Below are 23,477 nucleotides of genomic sequence, written 5' to 3' on the forward strand. Positions count from 1 at the left end.
TGTTATTTTTTGTAATACACAACGCAATAATAGATACCAGTAAATGAACTGTATGCATCCAACAGTGAGGAAAGCAAAAGGGAAGAACTTTTTTGTAGTTCTGAAGTGCTGGAAAGAGATTATAATATGATCAAGGCACTTTCTTGGTGTTGCACAAAAGATACATATTCACAGAAACCGGATTTCCACGCATTATGATTTGTGTGCTATATAGTTTTATCAGTGAAACTGTACGTCTGAGCAAATGTATTGCCCATTTTAATGTGGAAAATGCGCGGTCTGTAAATGACACTACCTCACAATGCTTTAGTTACATAAAAAAATCTTCTCACTTCATGTCCTTTAAAGCTAGGTGGCTCGCAAAAATTTGTTGTTCTAAAAAGTGGGCTATGTTTCTAAAAATGTTTGGGAACCACTGCTCTAAAGCATCATAGTCCACTTTAGTCAGCTCTGCGTTTTTGGAGTCAGGAGTCCTTCTGCTTTTTGTGTCCCTTAAGCAAGCAACCAAGAGGTGAACCACTTGGTCCGTATAGAGCAGCTCCAGTCTATGGGTGCCAGCAGGACTCAGGGACCCTTGAGTGACTGCCCTTTTTCCAGCAGGAGTCTGAATTCTTATTTCATCTGATCTGCCTTCTACTTACGGAATCTTCTCAGGACTAGGAATGTTTTGAGAAGGTGGTGGTGGAGGTGCCTTATTTATCCTGTGCACTAACAAGTAATTAGTACTAACCAGTAGTTTGAGGAATCCTGAACCCCAATCCTTACAATTTTCTTGCAGTACCCAATCTCATTTTGCAGCACTTAATGTTTGCCTTACTGTAAAATTACCCAGGAACCAGCTGCCACCAGGCATGCCTGTCTTGAGCTTCTCGACCACTCCACTATTTGACAGAGTCAAAACTGGTTTACCTGCTGTTGAGGTGGCTTCGGTCTGAGGGTCCTGTGAATACATAGAAGAAGCCCTTCTTGGTATCTTCAAGGTAAAAGAGATGGTGCTAAAGCTGCCCTTTGTTTTGCCAGCAGGTCCTGTCCACTGTCATGTATCTAATCCCTGCTAAGTGATCAGCGGTTAACATGCATTGCCCTTTATAGGGCTCAGAGTCAAACCATTGTTTTCTGAGCCAGAGTTGTTAACTCACCCAGCCAATGATGTGTATTCCAGCACTGCCAAATGTGATAGGTGGTAGAACTGCTTTTTAAGCCCTATCTGGTTCAGGCAGCCTAAAATAATTTTTTTTAAAGTTATTATTCTTTTTAAGTAATCAAAAATCTTATTTACAAGTGAAATGTTAAAGACTGAGCAGTAAATAACTTTGAAGCAACATTCTAGCCTTTTCCTAAGTTGAGCTGAAAATAATTATTTTATGACCACCATGGCCTGTTAGCAAAATGTATAGCTTGCCATACTTACTACAATAGCTTTTATATTTATTGCACTGTAAGGGCACTGTGTGTCCTGTTTTTGCATTGTATCACCTTGCCATGTGGGCTTACAAGGTAATTTTAGGGGTCGCTTCTACATTTATGAAAATAGGATTTCCTACGTGCCAAAGGCAGTTTCCTTCCATACTTTTAAACTGCAGCCTAGACAGAGTGGTCGTGTTCCTGGCATAAATATATTTTTGTCATATGTGGGTATGTAATTACACACTGGAGCCTACATATGGCATAGGTGCACTTTACACACCATTTTCAATGGACTTATTGGATAGGTAAATAGTCCCATCTACAGAGTTCCACTGTACAGCATGATTTATAGAGGAAGCTCAGGCACTTTACTACTGTGTAGCAGTGGTAAAGTGCACAGTCCTAAAGCCATCAAAAATAAAGACTAGAAAAGGGCAAAAGCAAAACTGGGAGGACCATTCAGAAAAGGCAGATTTGTAACAGAGTGTAATTGTGTTTGTAAGCCCTTGTTGTAGTCTTTTAACTTGTATGTTATGATTTTCCCTCTTGAATTGAGTAATAGGATTGCAGCTTCTGCTCTGTAACTGATGATTCGGAAAGTTTGCACAAAGCAGTTTGGGTCTACTGTGCATTATTTTAGACTACCTGGAACTATAGTGGATTTATTTATTTATTTATTTTAAGGTTTTGTAGAGCGCGTAGTAACCCTAGAGCATCCCAGCGCTAGAACCTGAACTCAGGGGGGGTTAGCAGCGGGGGGGGTTAAGGGTCATGGGAAAAGAAGGGTCTTCAGTGCCTTCCTGAACTGGAGGAGATTGGGTTCGGTTCTCAGTCTCCGGGGGAGGTTGTTCCAGTGTTTGGCCGTGTGGACTGAGAAGCGGCGTCCTCCGGACCGGGCTTTTTTGACTCTGGGGACAGTGATGAAGTTCTCTCCGCTTGAACGGAGGGCCCTACTCGTTTTGTAAGGGATGATGAATTCCTTGAGGAGGGGCGGGCCTTTGTTATGGAGAGTCTTATGGGCCAGACAAAGGGCTTTGAAAGCAACCCTTTCTCTGACTGGGAGCCAATGGAGGAGCTTCAAGGCTGGTTTTGCCGAGGATCTGGCGGGGGTGTCGGTGAGTAGGCGGGCCACGGCGTTTTGAATTTTATGCAGGGTATTGAGTGTAGTTTCAGGGGCACCCAGGTAAATGGCATTACTGTAGTCAAGCCTCGCCAGGATAAGGCCCTGAATCAGTAGTTTTTTGGAGGTGGCGGGAAGCAGGGGGAAGACCTTTCTGCAGGCCCTGAGAAGTCCGAAGCAGATGCCTGCCGTCTTTTTTGCCTGTGTTTTAAAGCTCAGGTCCTTATCGAGCCATATGCCCAGGCTCTTGACCTCCTCCTTGGGTGCAGGGGGGTCACCTAGGCAGTCGGGCCAGATGTGGGGCGGCAGGGAGGGCCCTTTGTGTCCGAGCATCAGAATCTCGGTCTTGGCCCCATATAATTTCAGTGCTGAGGAGTTCATCCAGCTGTGGATTTCAGTGAGACAGCTGTGAAGGTCAGAGGGAGATTGGTGCGGATGTGAGAGGGTAGCCACCAGCTGGGTATCGTCGTCGTAACTGATGATCGAGACGCCGAACAGGCTGACCAGTTTCTCCAGCGGGGACATATACACGTTGAACAACGTGGGGCTCAGGGATGAGCCCTGCGGTACTCCACAGCGGAGGGGGATTGCGGGGGAATGGCTGTAGTTCTCCCAGACTTGAAAGGAGCGATCCTCCAGGAAAGAATTTAGCCACTTCAAGGCCGTGCCCCTTACTCCGATATCTCCCAGTCGTTGGATTAGGGTATGGTGGCTCACAGTGTCGAAGGCCGCACTGAGGTCCAGGAGGATCACTGCCACTGATCCTCCTGTGTCCAGAATGCTCCTGGCCTTCTCCACTGCTGCCAGGAGGGCAGTGTCGGTGCCCTGGCCTGGCCGGAACCCTGTCTGGGAGGTCCCGAGTAAGTTGTTGCTCTCGAGAAAAAGTGATAGTTTTTTATTCACTAGCTTCTCCGTGATCTTACTGTTTCCTGGGAGGAGGGAGATGGGTCTGTAGTTGGCTAGGTCCTGGGGGTCTAGAGAGGGTTTCTTTAGGAGGCCTTTGACCACTGCCGCTTTCCAGCTGGGAGGTACTAGGCCCTGCGAAAGGGAGGAGTTGATGAGGGACGTAAGGGGGGGATGATGGTGCTGGCTACTTTTTTCAGATACCGGAGAGGGGCAGGGTCGCGAGGAGAGCCACTTTTGATTGTGGCCAACATCGCGGCTACCTCTTCCGTGGACACTGGGCCGAAAGTGTCAAGAGAGGGTGAGGGGCCATCGGGGGAGTGAGAGAGGTGGGGGGGGGGAGGTTAGGGGGATCCCCGTCCATGAGGCTGGTAGCGATGGGGGGTAGGGCCGCGAGAATTTTTTGGATTTTCTCGTCAAAGAAGGTGGCAAGTTTAGTACATTTGCTTTCCGCTTCTTTGGGATCCAAGGGTTTTGCTGGGGGGTCTGGGGAATGGAGGAGTTCTTTAAGAACGGCAAAGGTTTCGTGTGCCGAGCAAGAGGCGTTTTTGATTCGGTCTTCATAGAAGGCGCTTTTGGTATTAAGGAGTTCCGTTTTATACGATTTTAAGGAGGCCCGAAATAAGTCTTTTTTGTCTGCCATTTTATCTTTCCTCCATAAGCGTTCATTTCTCTTGCATTCCTTTCGCAATAAATTTAGTTCGGGGGTGTACCAAGGGGAGGGATTGACTCTGTATTAGGATATTTTATGTATGTTTTGTACCTTTTAACCAACATAAACCTTTTGATGGTAGCAATAGAGGCTACCTTTGTGTTTCGCGTACATTATGAATACTTAAGTAAAATGTCAGTGAATTCTTTCCCATTTATGTGAAGTAATTGTGATAATGACTTATTAACAAATAAGTAGAATTGGCGTCATCCTTGTTTACTTTAGAGCCTTCATTTGTGCTTTAGCAGAATTGTTGATAATAACTGCAAGATATTCTTTTCTCCCTCATGGAGTAATATTTTTGTCTGATGGGTCCAAAAATTGCTGGAGAAAGAACTTGACAGGCATTGTATTTCCCAAACAATTGCTCACTGGGGAGAATACATAAGGGCTGCTATGTAGTAGTACAAAGTTGGACAATGGGGGGGGGGGGCTTCTGTTTTAGAAGTTATTAACAATGCCTCTGGTCAATAACTATCTGGAAATATCCTCTTCTTCATAATATTGTTATAATATTGTATTGTCCAAATGTTCACTTTCCTAAGAGAAGTATGTGAAAAGGGGTGCAAGCATGTCACTCTTTACTTGTTGAGTCTGAGAAAAATGCATTTGGCACATAGTTTTTATAGACTACAAATAATCAAACCATTGAGGTTGATTGAAGCCCAATCTGAAGTTCTGTTTGAGCATTTAAGTTTCTTTATATTTAATATAATGATGTTCTAACCAGTAAGTCCTTTCCTTTCCCAGATTTTGGAGCTGGTTAAGGGTATGCATTACCAACTTGCCTGCCAGAAGTACTTTGAGCTAATACACAATGTGAGTACAATATATTTGATCTTTTTATTGTAGTCAACAGAAATGTCTTTGCCTGCCTCTTGACGGAAGCCTGGAAATCCAGTATAGCAATTTAGAGGCCATCTACAGTTTAAAAGTTTGCTATTAACTGCCCTGTATTGATAGCTGAGAAGTGGGTTTCGGTGCCACGCGTCAGCGGTTCTTAACATGTTGTCTACAGACCACTGGGGGTCCACAGTGCCTAATCAGGCTATCCTTATCTATTTAGAAACTAAGTAAATTATCAGATTAATAAAGCATGTATGACATGCAAACTATAACATTGACAATTTTACAGTGCTCTATAAATGTTAAGGAATTTGAAATTGGAGTTTAAAAATTAAGTTGCTGTCCTTTGCTTGATTTGTGAGAATACAGGAAGTACAGCAAACGTATCAAGGAAAAGATGATTGGTGACCTCAATTGAAGCATTGGTATGTGCCGGCAAAGAGAGCATGCATTAGGAGCAAAATATATGAAGTAATATGCTCGAGTCTAGCACATCGCTTCATCTTTTAGAAATAAAACTGCATTTAGAAAAGCTCCAACCTTCCCATTAAAATGTTGTTTTTTTATGTATTCTTTTGGTTTGTGGTTAAATACAATATTTCACAGTTTATTTGTTTGAGTTAGACTGGTTTCTTTATTTTGTGATGCCAATGAAAAAGCTTAGGCCAAGGTCCCTGGCTCCTGTAGTGTGGTACACTCAGCAAAAGCATAAGAACCGATCCGTTAAATGATCTGTTTTCATATTAATTTTACTTAATTAATCTCCATGCCAATTAGGTCTACGCATTTATGATGTTTCATTACACCACCAGTTAGTAGACTTGAACGACACTTGATGGTCTAATGTGATAATTTTGTAAATGGTCTAAAGGAGAGGGCAGATGCCATGTTTAAGCACTTAAATAGACACTTAAATAGACATGTCTTAAGGCTACCTTGACTGAAGTGACTGATAATCATGCTTTTGTAGGTATCTTGTGTAGGGCTATGATTCTATAATGGGGACAAACATTTATGGATTTTCAGTGTGTCTGCAATGTTGTTTTTTTTAGGTAAAATAAGGCAGGTAAGCTGTTTCAGGTTGTTGGCTTTTCCTTATCATAGGAGGTCTGTTCTTGGGCTTTATAAACTGCTATTAGAGGCAGAAACACAACAAGTTCTCCAATAATGCCTTTGCTACTAGCCTATCCTCAGCAGAATTGATTATCTGTAGAGGTAACCAACATCTTCAATGCCAAGAAGAGTTTTTATTCAGTGTCACGCTTGGATGCACACCAATATGGACTGTGTGGGCCTGATCGGTGAATTAGGGATCAGCCTTTACCTTTTCAATCGTCTTTTCTACTATCCTTCGGAAAATTCCTGGATACTCAAACGCTTTGGTACCTGGGAATTATCCAGCCATGCTACTTGAACCAAGGCTCTTACTCCTGCATTGTTTTTTTGTGTTGAACAAAAGAACTGAAGTCTTTTTTCATTATTCAACCTCGGTCTACTCAAAAATTTCTTTTACATGATTTTTCAAATGTGAAACTCCAGTTCAGATTATTTGTGCTCTCTAGAGGGGTAACTGGAGAAGTGCAGTTTTTCTATAGGGCAAAATGTTCCAAATTCCTAACCTTTTCACCAGAACATTTGCAAGGGTCATGGCATTGTTTAACACAGGCATAATATACAATCAAAACCAGAAACTGCTGTCGGAGTGAAAACGACTGTTTTTAAGGGGATCTATTGGAGATATGTAGGTGGAGAAATGTGTAGGAGCAGGAGGCTGTCCTATAGTTTAAAGACGTTTACTACCTGGAGAAGTGTATGGATGCTATTGAGCCCCCACTAGCAGAAACTTTTTATAATTACTGCCAAATGGCAACCATCCCCAACTGGTGCTGATACGACTTTCCCCTTTTGCCCCCAGGCAAAGGAATGCATTGATCATGTGTTTTTTTTTGTTTTTTTACCAAACCTATCATGTCCTCAAGAAGAAATGGATATTGCCTCTTTACCGCAATATATGGGGTTAGAGATTTCAGGATTGCCTCCAGAATCTTTAGCTCTAATACAGCACAACAGATTGTAATTGCTGTCTCTCGTTTTTTGTTGGGTATGTGGAGATTGAGACGAAAAAGTGCAGTGCTCTAAACTTTGTACTTTGTGCATATAAATTGGCGCATTGCTCAATTGTTATTGGCCATATGGATAATTATATGGCTAAATATGCTGCGTAATTCATAAATGCCTGTTTGGTACTGGCCAAAAATACCTGTCAGAAAAATTCAAACCTTACGAGCCATGTCGTCCTTTGCGCTCTAAGACTCAATCACTGCTCCAGGTACCGCGGATCAAAAGGGAAAGACAGGGTGGCCGAGCCCTCTCCTATAGGGGCCCCACCCTCTGGAACACTCTGCCCCTCACCCTGAGGCAAAACTACAATTTTGGAGCCTTTAGGAAATGCTTAAAGACTTACCTGTTCCCGACGATGTAGACTCTAATCTTCTTGTTTCTGATTGTTTTTTATTTGGTTATGGCTTTTGGTAAGAACATAAGCGCGGAGATACCCCTTCGGGGGTCGAATTCCTGCGCTATATAAGCAAATAAATAAATAAATAAATCTTATACTGTAATTAAGTGGATTTAATTTAAATGTTCTGCTTAATTCTTCAATTTGAAACTCGACTTTTTAGCTGACTGGTTGTAGGTATTTCTTTTCTACTGGATAATGTTATTGCTGTAAATTTTACATTATGTGCTGCTATTAATGAAATGTTTATAATTTTTTATTGATCATTTGAATTTTTTTTGCATGAGCTATTATGGCATAATTTGCCGAATAAAGATTATATGTGAATCGATTCAACAAACCAGCTTTGTGTTCTGATAATCCAAGAAAAAATCTTTAAATTTTTTAGCACACTATTGAGAACATTAGGGCTTTAATTATGATGAGACGTGGAAAGCCTGTGACTGCCAGTCGGAGGCTTTTTGAGTCTCATTGCAGGTTTCACTTTCGACTGCCGCATTACCATGCAGGTGGTCGAAAGTGAAACAAGCTTGTAATTCCGGCTGGATTCTGACTGGCTCAAGGAGCCTGTCGGCCAGTCGCACGCCTTCCCGTAATCCCTATGGATGGCGTTTCTGCCGCTGGGATTACGATGTCTGTTTCCGACAGGCTTTCCATGGTGGGCTTTCCAACATGGAAAGCCTTTTAGAAAGTGACATTGGGGGCCTGTGGCCTCCGGTTGGGGGCAAAGGGGGTACCTATGGTGCACCCCTGTTAATCCCTTGCACCGTGTGGCAGGCACCCTGAGGTGCCTGCCACGCAGTGCAGGGATGAACAGATTTTCCTATTTCTCTATGGGAGCTTGTGCTAGCGCCGGTTTACGGCCGTAGCCCAAGCTCCCATGGAGAAATGGGAGTATGCTATCGCACCATGTGTGTTGTGATTGTGGTGTCAGTTGGAGGCAACTCTGACTGACATCGTAATGAGGCTCTAAGCTGTTAGAATAATTTTGAGTAGATTCACTTATTTAAAGCTTGCCCAATCCTTTGCTGACATATTTTGAAATAAAGAGGTGTATTAAGTTGTCAGATCACTCTGTGTACAAATTAATTACAAATAGAAACGTATGTATTGTAAAGTTTGCATTAATGCTGATATTCAATTTAATGTTATGCACTGGACTTAAGACTTATCCATTTGACAAGCTATAGGTATATGCACTATATGACCAATATTTGTGCCTCCATATTTGGGTCATTACATTTGGAGAAAACTATATTTTGCCAAAAAGTATTCAGACTAAAACTACTGCTTTGGTGGCAGACAAAAGGGAGCAAGGGGAATCCTGTAAGTTTGTCATCGCTAGTGCACATGTTTCTAATGGATGCTTCTAACCGCAGATTCTTCACTTAAAAAATATTCCAGAGAGGGAGGAGATACGCGTCCATTCAATATGGCTGCGTAGGCCGGTAGCTCCTGGTGACCCGCACCTCGCCCTCTATATCCTGTCATTATCCTGTTGCACTGTTGGGCGGTTCAGCTGGCGGAGGGGCAGCGGTTCGTGCCGGTCCCGCTCCGGGCTCTTGGAGTGGAGGAGGACCGGAGTTGTGCGCCGTGGGACCTGGGCCTCCGCTGGGAGCGTGACCGGGGACCTGAGTAGACGCGGTGACCGTCCCCGAGTTCAATAACATCAGGCACGAAGACCGGAAGTCGCCGGTGCGCTCGGGTTTCATAGAGCGATTTGGCCGGCGGCTGTTGCAGCGCTCCTGGGGGGTGCCCGGCCTGCGTAAATCGGATGACGAGGGGACCGTGCCCCCCCCCCCCTGCTGTGTTAAGCACTTGTGAACGGGCGGGGAGACCCGCAAAAATATACAACCGGTCCAGCGGATGCCGGCGGCTGCCGCTGGAGTAGCGGCTCATCTGGGCTCTATTTTGGACTGGATCGGCTGTCGTCTAGCCGTGCGGTGTCCCACGCATCCATTACTTGCTGGAGCGCTGAGCGCCAAGCGCTGTGTTGGTGGCACTAAGGTGTGGCGGAGTGTCGGCATAGTATAGCTACATGCCGTTACATAAGGAGACCCCTCCGCCACACTCATTGATCAGCAGAGTTCCTATTGAGACCGCCTGTGGAGTAGCGGATTGGCGGGGAGTTTTTGGGCAGTTGCTGGCACACACGTACTGAAGCTCTGAGCGAAGCCCCCCGGATCTGGCTGTCAGTGTACAGTTGACGCTCTGCGTCTGAAGTCTGAGGCCTCTATGGAGTTGCCCTTTGCGGGGACAGTATTTTTTTTTTTATTTCTTTTTATTGAAACTTTTAACAACATAAACAAAAATAAATAATCATGGCAGTACAATCAAACGAATGGCGAAGCGTCCTGCGGGGAGGAAAGCACAAGATCATAATACAATTATTGACATGGCAGGATGGGAGGAGTGAGGGATGCAGCAGGTCCGGAGACACTCCGAGCAACATATTAGCAGGAATGTCGGGTCAAGGGGAGGGAGGATCCGCCACCAAGTGTGTGAAGGGAGGTGTACATATTTCTCCCTAGTAGGAGTTCCATTGACCCCAAATCTTACACCACCTGCGAGGCCTGCCACGCGCCACATACACCGTCTTCTCCCTGAACATGCACCAGTCCATATTCTCCTTCCATGCCAAAACTGTGGGCGGCCTCTGAGAGCCCCACAACTGGGCGATATCCCTCTTAGCGATCATGTTGCCAAGGGTCACCCACTGAGTCTGTGCCAAATCATAATCATTTGGTTCCCAAACATTCAACAAGCACCGTCTAGCTTCAGGCAACAACGCAACACCCGTGACCTCTTCCATTACTGCATGCACTCGATTCCAGAAACGAACAACCACCGGGCACTCCCAGAGTATATGAAGAAAGGTGCCCGGGAGGCCACAACCACGCCTGCACAGCCCATCCAAAGCATAACCCATACTGACCAAGCGTGGACCGGTAACATAGATCCTGTGGAGAATCTTAAGCTGTACAAACCGGAGGCGGGCCGGAATTGCAACCTCTTTCGGCGAAGATATGGCCGACTGCCAGTCTTCGTCATCTTACTCCAAACCATCGCCAGTCGAAGCTTCCCTAAGTCGCTGTAGAAGATTGGTCCTATCGTTTATCAACTTTTTATAAATAAGCGAAATCGTACTGTCTGGAACGTGCCCATCCAGCACCCGATCTTCAAGCGGCGACGCCTCCGGAACAGTAGTACCCGGAGGGAAAACCGCCATCAGCGCGTGTCGGATCTGAGCATATCTAAAAAACTCCTTGTCACTTAGGTCATACTCCAGTCTCAACTCCTCGAAGGTTTTGACCCTATCCGTAGTCCATATATCATTCACCCTGCATCCTCCCTGCGGATTTCGTATAAAGCGCCCTGTTGTAGTTACCACAGGCAGCAACCATCTGTCCATTTCGAACGCGGGGTTCGACGTGGGATCGTACGTGCCGTGGTTAATCGCCCCAAGTTGGGAGGCCCAGTAGTAGCGCTTAATATCCGGGAGAGCGATCCCACCGTCATACCAAGAAAGTGTTAACTTGGCAAGGGCTATGCGGGACCGCCCACCCCATATCAGTTGTCTCTGCAAGCTTTCAATCTCCCGATAGTAGCTGGCCGGGATGGTATCGCAAGTATTCTGTAGGGCATACAAAAACCGGGGCAGTGACATCATCTTGAAGAGAGCCGCTCGTCCGAGCGGGGACAACGGAAGTCTACGCCATGCCACAACATCAGACCGCAAGCGCTGAAGCGGGGGCAGCAGGTTACGTTCATAGCGAATCACAGGATCTAAGGTGATAAACACCCCCAAATATTTGAAACCCGCGTGTACCACCTGTATTGGGCACCCACGCGGCAAGAGAGGAGAGTCTCCCGAGAGAACGTACATGCAGGACTTGGTCCAATTGATCACAAGGCCAGAATTTTTACCGAAGGAGGTCAATACATCGAATAGCACTACTAGCGACTTCCGAGGTGACGTGAGGTATAGCAGGATGTCGTCAGCGTAAAGCGATACTCGGTCCTCAAAATCAGGGGTCCAGGGTATACCCTTCATTGACGGCTCCCACCTCAGCCAAGCCGCCAAGGGTTCCAAAGCGAGGGCAAAAAGAAGCGGAGACAACGGGCACCCCTGGCGAGTACCCCTTCCGAGAGAAAATGAGCCAGAAACACGACCATTAACAACAACCTGAGCCAAGGGGTCGTGATATAGTAGTTTCACCCAACTGATGAAAACAGGGCCAAAACCAAACTTGGCGAGGGCAGCCCAGAGGTATGGCCATTCCAGCGTATCAAACGCCATTGTGGTGTCCAAAGAAGCCAAAATGGCAGATTCACGCAATGAGGACGCTCTCGCAAGGGCGCCATGTAGACGCCGAAGGTTCAGTGCCGTGTTTCGGTGCGGAATAAATCCGGACTGATCCGGATGGATCAGGTCGCAGACAACAGTGATTAAACGATTCGCGAGCACTTTCGCAAGGATCTTAGGCTCGGCGTTTAAGAGCGAGATGGGCCTGTACGACGCGCAGCAATCCCGCGGCTTCCCTTCCTTGTGGATCACGACAATAGACGCAAGTCTTTGATCGAATGGGAGGGTACCCGCATCTAACGACTCTAAAAACATTGAGCGAAGATGTGGTGCTATTTTATCTGGGCGTAGCTTATAAAGTTCGATGGGTAGTCCATTCGGACCCGTGGCCTTTCCCGATCTCACAGAGCGGACTGCGGTCGCGACCTCCTCAACAGAGAGTGTCTCGTCCATCAGTTCCCTATCCAGATCCGACAAGCAGGGCAAAGCAATGTCTCTCAGAAGCAGATGCGAATCTTGTTCCGGTCTGTCCGATACTGGGGAGTACACGGTTTGGAAATACTCAGAAAAACACTCCACAATCTCAACCGGGTCAGTCACTCTCACTCCATCCGCTCTCTCAATCAAAGGAATCACATGACTAGCCCTCTCCTTCTTGTCCAACCAGGCTATCAAATTTCCGGCCTTATCACCCACGTCATACAAACGGCCTTGCTGCTCTCTATTCATCACCTTGGCGGCATCAGTGACCAACGCTCTATAGTCAGTTTGTTTGAGGCTGAGAAGGTGTAACCTGTCGTGGGTAACATCAGATTCCAGCTCTCTTTCTATGTCTAATATCTCAGTTTCAAGTCGGACCACTGCTTCTCACTTACGTTTCTTAGCGTTATTAATTAACGATAAGGCGTGGCCACGGATGACCGTCTTATAGGCTTCCCTTAGCGAGACAGACGATGACACAGACCCCACATTCTCCACAAAATAATGGTCGAGTGATTTGATCAATTCCATGCGGATCTTAGGGTCACGGAGATACCAAGGGTTGATCGGGGCTACCCGGCCCTCAGTTCCCGGTCCCGTTTCCATTACGAGCCATAAGGGGGAGTGATCCGAAATACCCCTAGCCAAATGTCTGATCTCCTTAACAAGTGGGGCCTGTGTTGCGGGCATCAGGATATAGTCAAGTCTCGAGAGACTACCGTGTGCACCAGAATGAAAGGTGTATTGTAATTGTCCAGGGTGTAGCAGCCTCCAGCAATCTATCAGTCCCAGAGTGTCTAGGAAGCCACCCAGCCAGGACTGGGACCTCCCTAGATCCCTAGGTGGGTAGCGATCGATATTTTCGGAGACCACAGAGTTAAAATCGCAGCCCACCACAAGGATGCCTTCTGGGAGCCCCAGCATTACCCTCCCCAAGTCAGCAAAGGTCGTGGTCTGAAGGCCAGGCGGAACATAAACGGAGAGCAAAGTGATGACCTTCCCCTCCCATCGTCCAGTAATGGCGGCGTATCGCCCCCTGTCGTCAAGAATGACAGCATCGATCTCAAGGGGGAGGGAGACTCTGACCAAAATACCCACCCCCCTAGAGCCAGTGGTGAAGCCGGAGTGTGCCAGTAGACGGTAGCCCCTTAGAGTCATGGCCTGGCATGTGTTGCCTATCAGATGCGTTTCTTGCAACAGCACAACATCAGGGGAGAGACGTCTCAAGAGTTGTAACACCACACCACGTTTTATCCTGTCCCCCAACACGTTAACATTCCAACATAGCAATTTGAGCCCCCTACCCCATCCCAAACGTAGTCGCAGCATCCACCCCACATTAGTCGCGACAGCTAAGTCCAAAAGTCCATCAATATAGTGCCTTGAAGTGAACCAAACAATATCAACTTCCCCCCCTCCTCCCCCCAACCTACCCTCAAAACAAGACCCTGCACCCCTGCGTTAGACTCAAAGGCCCCCCCAACTTTCAGTGTGCCTGTCGCCCTAACGAATAACTAATCTACGAAAAGAAACCCCAGAGGAGGAAGAGACTCACTCCCTCCGCCACCCCTAGAGAACCACCTCAATTAAAGCAAGTTAAAGGATCCACAAACCATGCCGATAGATCTATATGTAGTCCAGCGAACCAAGTCACATTACTAGTCCTGTTCCATCAGTCCACCCCCGGCTCCACCGGAATGTTCAGGGTGTTCCTGCCGCCTGGGCAGTGTGTCGAGCCAGTCATTGCAGCCTCAGGATGATCAAAGAAGAACGTCCGATCTCCATGTTCCACACGTAGCCGAGCTGGAAATAGCCTTGCGTATTTCATGTCCCTGTCTCTCAAACGTCTCTTCACTCCCTGAAACCCCATCCTTTGCTTCTGCACAAACTGAGTGAAGTCTGGGTAGAAACTCACCGTCGTATTCTCAAATTTCGTGGGGCCACCCAAGCGCGATGCCTGTAGGATAGCATCCCGATCACGGAAATTAAAGATCCTGGCGATTATGGGCCGTGGGGTAGCACCCAGCTTAGGTTTACCACCCGGCACTCTGTGAGCCCGCTCCACCGCAAAGAATTTTCTCAGGCCTTTGGGTGCGAGATGATTGACGATGAGGTCCTCCACGATGAGGTCGACATTTAAGTTATCTGAATTCTCAGGGACACCCACAATACGGACGTTGTTCCGCCTAGAACGACTTTCAAAATCTTCCAAACGACGGGAGAAGGAGTCATTAGAGGACCGCAGATCGCGGACCTCCGTTTGGAGATCGGAGACATCCGTCGTGAGGCTAGATGTTTTCAAGTCCAGGGATTTAACTTTTTCGTTTGTTTTAGCTAAATCAGCCCTGATCAAGTTGACATCGTTCGCCACTGTGTCCAGTTTTTGCGCCAGGGTTTCATATTGCACACCAATTGAGGTCTGCATACTCGCAATGGCGCCCATAATATCGTGCAGAGTCGGTTCTTCGTCCACCGTAGGGTCATCTCCCCTGTCCGCCGGAGGCTTGCCCGTTCCACCGGGAGATCCCTTAGGATGGGTGCATCGGTCCATGACATTAGATTGTATGGAGCCCCCACGGTGAACAGTCTTGGTCTTTCGCTTTTCAACCTCGGGCTTGCCGGCCATTTTGACAGCAGCGCCCCCGAGGGGAGCCCGAGATCTGGTGAAAATGGCGACGTCAAAATCACCCACAAATGCTCAACCAAAGGACAGTGTGTTCCACGTCACACACCGAGCGGTGATATACAGTCCCAGCCCTGAAGTGGGACCGCGAAGTGGAGCAGTCCGTGGGCGGCGGGGTCAAATTCGCTGCGTAGAAGGGTCCGGGCCAAAAGCGAAACCGAAAGCCAAGTCCAGGTTCGAAAGTAGGATCAGGGAAGCCGCTGTTGTTCAATTGCCGTCCAGGCAGATCATCAACTCGAGCCTGGGGCAGATCCGTGGAGCAGGCCAGGAAAGTTCAGAACGTCATAAAAACGGTTCCCTCGGACCAAATCAATTTTTGAAAGCAACTATCATATTAGTTGGGTTGCATCTTCAATGATCCGTCGTCATAACCAGGATTATAGTCAGGATAAATGCCGGAGGTGGCGAAAGTCCGGGAGCCTTGTGCTCGCGCGACCATCCCGGTTACGCGCGAAGCTCCTCCTCTGCGGAGACAGTATTGAGCACGTGTGATTGTCTTCTTGCTGCCGGTCCTTGCGGCGGGCGCTACCTGGTGTTGCTGCTGGGCTGAGTCCCGCACACTGGCACAGTTGCATGCCTCCCTTCCTGGTGCCGGAGCCTCTATGGGAAGGAGAGTTGGACCAGGACCTTGGAGGTTGCCCGGTGAGCCCGCAATGGTTGTCTGCCCCGATCGGGTGAGTGCTACGCGATGCATATGCGGGTTCCCGCACTGGTGGACTAGGGGGCTCGAGTTTGTGGTGGTGGCTTGTTTGCTTTACGGCATATTATTGTCACAGCTGCAGTGGCGGTGGGGCCCCAACCTCCGTGTGTAGACCCACGATGGCGACAAAACCTGCGGGTGAGAAACAGCCTTCCAGGTCGACCAAGGGATCCCGTGCCGTGCAATCCAATAGGCTGGACCGTTGCGCGCTGCCGAAGGGCTCGCCTTCTGGAATGGAACGGATATCAGAGGGAAGCAGAGTACCCGCAGGCTCTGCACCAGAACCTACATTACAGGACGTAATGACCGCCATTGATGGCCTCAAGACTTCCCTGGGGCAGCAGATGGAGTCGCTAGACACTGTGACCATCGAGGTCAACCTGATCCGAGCTGATCTCACCAAAACCAATGAGAAGGTTAAGTTGTTGGACATCAAGACTGCGAGCTTGACTGATGATGTGTCGCAGCTGCAGCAAGATGTGCGGGATCTCAAGGCTTCAAGAGACTCGGCGAGCTGGATGAATACGAAGGGCGGGCCCGGAGGAATAACGTGCGCATAATCGGTGTCCCGGAAAAGGCTGAAGGACTGACCCCTGACCTCTTTGTGGAAGACATTATCCTTAACCACTTGAAGCCGAAAGGGTTGGAAAACTTATTTACAATAGAGCGTGAGCATAGAGTCCCTGGTGGGAAGGCCGAGTCCAGGGGCCCCACCACGACCAATGATTGCAAGGGTGCTCAACTTTAGGGATAGAGACGCTATCCTGCAGGCCTCCAGGTCCGGTGGCCCCCTGAAGTACGAGAACTCCACCCTCAACTTTTTTCCGGATTTCAGTCAGGCAGTTCAGAGACAGCGACAGAGTTTTCTGGGAGTCAAAAAGCGGCTCAGAGACAGGGGCCAGAAGTATGCTATGATGTTCCCCGCTAAGCTACGAGTTGAGACCGACGGGAAAGTTTGTTTTTTTGATAACCCAGAAATTGCTTCCGACTGGCTAGAAAGTCTCTCCCGTCGGGGGAGGGGGGCAGCGACGATGGCCATGGCGCGCAGGAACAGGAATGATAAGTACTGGAATTGTGTGCGCAGTATGGGCTGGTGGGTGGGGGGGACTCGCGTACGAGACATTTCTTTGAGGCTGCCCCTCCAGACTGTGGGTTGTATATGGCGCAAGATATGATTCCGGTGGGCAGGGGCGGAGATGCAGGGTGCCGGCATCCTCCTCTGATCTATATTTAGAGAGTTGGTTAGTTAGACTATGGGGCAACAGGCACATTGCGAATTGGGGGTTGGTGAATGCTGAGAGCAGGGGTGCAGGGTGGGGGGTGGCGGGATGGGGTTGTTTTTATGTAGTTGTTGGTTTTCCTTTTTGTTTTTTTTCTTTTTCCCCTTTACATCAGGTGACAATGGAGTAGTTAGATGCTTATATGGGTCGAATGGGACAGGGTAGATCCCCAGGATCGGGGATGCGTGTGCTGAGTAGGAATGTGAATGGTTTGGGCGACAAGATTAACCCCCAGATTCATCAAAGTCCCGTTTTGCGAGTCCATAATAGCGATTTTTAAGGAATCGCTATTAAAGACTCACAAAACGGGATGCATGTAGAAATCGCAATATTTTTTGCGATTTCTACTGCTTCCTTATTTGCGATTTGCTAATCGCAAATAAGGAATGGCCTTCCCATTCATTCCTACGGGCCTAAAGGACTATAGGAATGAATGTGGGGAGTCATTCCTTATTTGCGATTAGCAATTAGTGGATCGCAAATAAGGAAGCGTTTTCAAGGGTGGCAGGGTGTCCAAAGGACACCCTGTAGCACCCCTGAAATGGTAAGGTACACTGGTGTTGCGCACACACATGTTCAAAGGACATGTGTGTGTGTAACATACAACTTCGAAAAATGCACTGAAGTGCATTTTTCTAAGTTTTCGCTATTTACCACGTAGTTAGACTTCGCGGTAAATAGCGGCCCCAGATTGCGAATTCGCAATTTTAAAATGGTTCATGAATTGCATTTAAGGAATCTCAAATTGAGATTCCTTAAATGCAATTATTCGCAATTTAGCGATTTCTAAAATTGCGATTTTTGCATTTGGGATGATGAATCCCAAATGCAAAAAATAGTGCTCCTAAAGGGACAGATTCTCAGAATCTGGCCGTTTGCGAGCCGATTTCGGCTTGATGAATCTGGAGGGATGGTTAGTCAACTTATCAGGAGGCATTCCCCAGATGTTGTATTGCTGCAGGAGACGCGCCTGGTTGGTAATAAATGCATGGCCCTTGGGTATAAGCTTGTGGCGCATGCTGGGTTTACCTCCGGCTCCAGGGGTGTTAGGATTTTGGTCAAGAATTCCTTTCCCCTGTCAGTGCAGGCTACGTGGTTGGATCAGCGAGGCAGGTATGCAAGAGTGTCGGGCTGTTGGGGGGTAAGATTGTCACTTTATTGTCTATGTGTGCATCCGGGCCTCCAGGCAGAGACCTTTCGGGATTTGGGATCTGTCTTTCTCACATTGCCCCTTGGCGGTTTAGTTTTGGGGGGCATGGCGATAAGGCAGGTAAATTGATCGCATGGCTAGAGCACAGGGAGTGAGCCTCTAGGCTAGTACCGGAATTAGAGGGGTTGGAGTCCCGCAGAATTACTGATCCACAGGAGGTGGCAAATGAGTTTTCGGAGTACTACGAGAAGGTTTATACTGCTGTTAGTAGATACACTGAGGTTGAGAATAGTGACATGATCAGAGACATTGTTATGCCGAGTCTGACGGAAGAAGATAGAAGTTATCTTGACTCTCCCCTTTCTGATGATGAGGTGGCGCAGGCTATAAGGCAAATAAAATCCGGTAAAGCGACAGGCCCTAATGGTATACCGAGCGAGTTGAATAAACTAAATGCCGGCAGGCTCGCCCGCACATGCAGGCCATGATTTTAGAGAGTAGGAAGAAGGGCCAGCTTCCGTACGACCAGCGAGTGGCTAATATAGTGGTTATCCATAAAGTGGGCAAGTCCAAGATGCAATGTTCTTCTTATAGGCCTATTTCGCTCCTCAAAGCGGAGCCCAAAATCTTGGCGAAATTACTCGCCACTCGGCTGGTCAAGGTGATTACGACTTTGATTCACCCCGATCAATCCGACTTTATGCCGCGTCGTAATACGGCGCTGAATCTGCGGAGGATACACTGTATCCTTGGGGGCGCTTCTAAGTACATGAACCGACAGTATTGGTGTCTTTGGACGCCACCATGGCATTTGATAGGGTCGAATGGCAGTACCTCTTCGCGGTATTGGCAAAGCTGAGCTTCGGGAATGAGTTTATCGGCTGGGTTAGATTGCTGTATGCCGAACCCCTGGCTAGGGTCGTAGTCAATAATTGTAAGTCCAGAGACTTTCCTCTCGAGAGGGGCACAAGGCAGGGATGCCCATTGTCCACATTGCTCTTTGCGCTTGCAATGGAGCCTTTGGCGGCTTGGGTCCGATGGGATAGGTCGATACGGGGCCTACGGTGGTCGCCTGGCTGGGAAGACAAGATCTCATTGTATGCAGATGACGTCTTACTTTATCTTACAAATCCCAAGGATTCCTTGAGCAACTTTCTAGATGTTTTGGATATTTTTGGTAGATATTCAGGATTGGCTATAAATTGGGCAAAGTCGGTGCTCTTTGTTCTTGTGGGCGATCCTCCGGTGATCCCGAGTTCGTGTCAAAGCCTACCGTCTCAATCTGGATTGAAGTATTTAGGTATATATATTACGCTCGATCCACAGCTGCGTTTTGCCAATCATTTAGCCTCCCCATTAGACAGATGCAAGAAGGATGTGGAGCGCTGGAAAGCTCTCCCCGCTATCCATGCTCGGAAGGGCCGCCCTCTTCAAGAATATGGCTTTGCCCCGGTTCCTGTATGCCTTGCAGAATTCGTTGGACCCTATACCGGCCACATATTTCAGGGGGATAGAGGCTCTCCAGATGCAGCTTCTGTGGGACGGCAAGCCCCGAATTGCATTCGTTAAGTTAACTCTCCTGTGGTACGATGGTGGGATTGGACTCCCAGACCTGAAAAAATATTATTGGGCTTCGCAACTGGCTGCTGTGAATCATATAGTTTACGGTCCTCTGGGCGACCCAGGATATGCTATGGACCGAGGTCAGGCGCCGGGAGGGATGATAGATAGAGCTTTATGTGCTAAGCTGGGGAAGTTTGTGTTAACTGGTCCAACCGCACATGCGGTGCAGGTGCGGCATGTGGCTAATAGATACCTAGTTTGGGAAGGTGGACTAACATTGGCCACACCCCTGTTGAATTCAGATAAGCTGGGTAGCCTGTGGAAAACGAAGGGGTTCGACAAATGGGACCTTATTGGCATTACTCAGATAAAGGATGTCTTGGGGAAGAACGCGGTGCACACGTTCGAGTCTCTTCACCTAAGGGCACAGACCTGCCAGAGATGTCACCTCTTGAGGATCGGGTGCTGGATGGGCACATTCCTGAGAAAACTGTCTCTTTGGTGTATAGGACGCTGGTCAATAACAAGGAGAGCCCGGTGGGGCGAATCTGAGCCCAATCGAGTGCAGATCGGTTGGAGTTGGACGATGAGAAATGGGTGGAGGCGGTTTCCTCTCCAAAGGTTGTGGCGATTCAGATGTGACTCCGGCTTGTGCAACTGAAGATTTTGCATAGGTCCTACATCACGGGGCCTCAGCTGGTGCGAATGGGACAAGGAGGGAACGGGTAGTGTAGGAGAGAGTGTGGAGAATCCGGCACCCTACTGCATACACTTTGGCATTGTGTGGTGATACAGATATTTTGGACAAAGATCCACGATATACTAAGAGATGTTTTGGGAGCGGAGTTACGATCAGAGGCCCGAAGATGTTTGTTGAATGTGTGGGAGCCTTCAGATCTGAATGTGTACCAGAAGCAATGGGTCACACTGGCGTACATGGTAGCCAAGCGAAATATAGCTCAGCTTTGGGGAGCCAGCCAGCCGCCCCAAGTCGCTAAGTGGGCGGAAGATCTTGACTGGTGTATGTTCAGGGAGAAATCAGTGTTTGTTGCCAGGGGATGCCCGAAGAAGTGGGGGAAGGTATGGGGGGCCTGGAATGCCCACCGTGGAGGGATCTGTGAACCACCGCAGCCAAGTTTAGAAACGGAGGCGCAGACGTCCCCATGATCCCAATGATGAATATTATTGTATGTGATTCGGTACCTAACCAAAGTGACTCATATGTTGTAATTGTGTGAGTGCACCTGATGTTTTTTTTTTTTGGTACTTTCCTTTATGTATTGTCCCTTGATTTCTTTTATAAAAAGAGTATATATATATATATATATATATATATATATATATATATATATATATATATATATATATATATATATATATATTCCCCTTTTGCCAGATTGGTTGCAGAAACTTTTTATATCATTTCTCTCATGCGCCACTTGGTAGCGCCATTTGGATTCACTTTGGCTTCATTCTGCCCCAGAAGCGGAATCACTTATATTCACCACCCCTGTGCTGACATCAGTTCCTTTCTTTCCACTCCTTTGATTGTGGATCCGGAGCTCTGCTCGTCTTTCTTCGGTATTGTCCCCAGCTAAATCGACAGAGTTCAAACTGTGACTGTAGAAAACACAAATGGGCCTGCAAGAGGTGTGTCTTTGGTATTTGAGCTCGGGCATGACTCAAACTCATACGAGTACACCATTATGTGCCCGAAGGCGATAAAGGACCATGAAGCAAATCAGTCTGTCGCTGAAAATAGGAAAAAGTCACATATCTCACTTAAGTCCACCTCCTAGTTGAGGGCTCTAACCCGCTTCCAAGGAAAGCCACATGGCAGGTCATGTTTGCGATGAAAATTTAAGAGGAAACATAATAAGGTGAAGTGGGACTCAACTCCAGCATACCTCTCCTTGTTTAAAGTGAAGTTGCAAGGGTATGAAGGCGCAACTTGATTTTTGCTCTTGATCCCTGATTGAGTAGCTGCTTTCTGCTATTGATCTTGATGCACAGAGTCCCCTGGGCCGTCGGCGGCTTTGCAGTAGGTAGAGCCTTTTAAGGAGGCCATTCTGGGTGTTTTTGGTACTCTTCTATCTCCCTCTGATGTGCTTCAGACTTCAAGGAACCACACTGGCCTCCAGTAGGATTATAGCCAGTGAATCTGTCCTCAGCACCGTAAGACCCTTTGGAACCAGTATTGGATTCAGAACCGACTCAGGTGTCAAGTTCCACTTAGGCTCCAAGACCTGAACTAATCCCTCTTTTGTTGCCACCAGTACTAACATTGTTGGAACCGGAGAGGGATCCAGTGCAGATTCCAGTGTCTGAACCCAAGCCAAATCTATGACTACCCCAACAAAGTTTGTGCTCTGACTCCTGTGCAGGCAGGGCACCTGGTTCCTATACCATCTGATTTTGATAAAGTGATTTTTGCTGTCCTGGATTTTCCTGGTTGCTTGGGACGTCCAGTCAACAATAGTGTGGTACTCCATTGCCATGTGTAGATGCGATCCATGTGTGTTTCTTAAAAGGTTTGCAGACTTTGTTTTCGATGGATCCTGCCTATTCATTGAAAAACCTGAGTCCTCAGAACGATTTCAGGAATGTTGGGCTGTGGCGTTTCCTTTTATGTCCAAGTAGCTCTAAGGGGAGCACCTGGTCATCTTACTGCAGGAGATGCAAGCTCTACTTTTCAAAAGGCCATTCAGAGGCTATTTCAGGAGTCTGAAATAGGGATGGGTTGTTACTCTTGCTATTTCCTCATGCTGAAGAAGGATGGAGGTCTTCGGCCTATTTTAGTCTTTTGCTCCTAGAATGCCTTTCTGTTAAATGACACATTGAAAATGCTCATGCTTGTCCAGGTTCCAGCTGCCATGGATCTGGGTGACTGGGTGGTAGCCTTGGACCTGTAGGGCATGCTTTTTCATATACCCGTCTTACAGTCCCACAAATGTTACCTGCAGTTCATTTTCAGTTTGCCGCGCTCCCCTTCTACCTCCCCTGCACCGCTCGAGTGTTCACGAATGTAATGACACTGGTTACCGCTCATCTTTGGAAGTTGGGAATACCGGTTTTCCTCTACCTCACCGACTGGCTGTTGAAGGTGGGCTTGCTACAGTCAGTCAGACAATGGCAAACCTGACAACATTGGGTTCTTTGATCAACCAGCTGAAATTACAACGGACTCCTTCCCAGAGGCTTCCTTTATATAGCAGCTGTCTTAGACACAGTAGAGTACAAGGCCTTCCCACAGTTGCAATGAGTCAGGTGATGATCCTGATGTTTCAGACGCTGTCCTGGATCTCAGTTAGAGCAGCTCTGAGGCTTTTTGGCCTGCTAGCTACCTGCAAGCACGCTTATCAGCTGTGCTAGGTGCAATTGCAGGCACTGCTGAGAAATATGAAGTCTGTGGGCACCAAGGAAACTTATAAAATAAGGTAGACACATGGTTTGTAGAAGAACTGTTGTTCATTAGCACCCACCTGGAGCTACAGCCAGCACAGTGCTTCTCCGTCTGCTGTTGCTAGGTCTCCCTCTGGTTCTCATGATGCACCCAACATTCTTATGAGTGCATCGCACTTAGAGACAAGTTACAACACATCTCCCCCTTACACATTTTGTTCAGAAATATAAGCATTGAACGAACAAGGAAAAGAAAGTAAGAAAGAACTAGCGAGAAATGAGGGAAACAAAACATCACCAAACTGCCAATGTAAGAAAGATAAGAAAAGAAAACAAAGTGATTATTCCAAAACATAATCCTGAAGGCACAGTTGTGGTCTCTTTACTCTTCTGTCAAAATATTGCTG

At 47.5% G+C, this 23,477-nt stretch overlaps 1 protein-coding gene across 4 annotated transcripts in view; it reads left to right on the forward strand.

The window, feature by feature from the left end:
• The window catches only part of PRIM2 (DNA primase subunit 2), a 1,274,342-nt gene that overhangs the window by 1,142,697 nt on the left and 108,168 nt on the right, over nt 1–23,477 (forward strand). For all 4 annotated transcript variants that reach the window (XM_078647995.1, XM_078647996.1, XM_078647994.1 and 1 more), the window contains one exon: nt 4,893–4,961. In XM_078647995.1, the coding sequence (XP_078504121.1) occupies nt 4,893–4,961 (69 nt within the window). The remainder of the gene's footprint in view (nt 1–4,892; nt 4,962–23,477) is intronic.

Source organism: Lissotriton helveticus, chromosome 6 (assembly GCF_964261635.1).
Source record: "Lissotriton helveticus chromosome 6, aLisHel1.1, whole genome shotgun sequence".
NCBI lineage: Eukaryota > Metazoa > Chordata > Amphibia > Caudata > Salamandridae > Lissotriton > Lissotriton helveticus.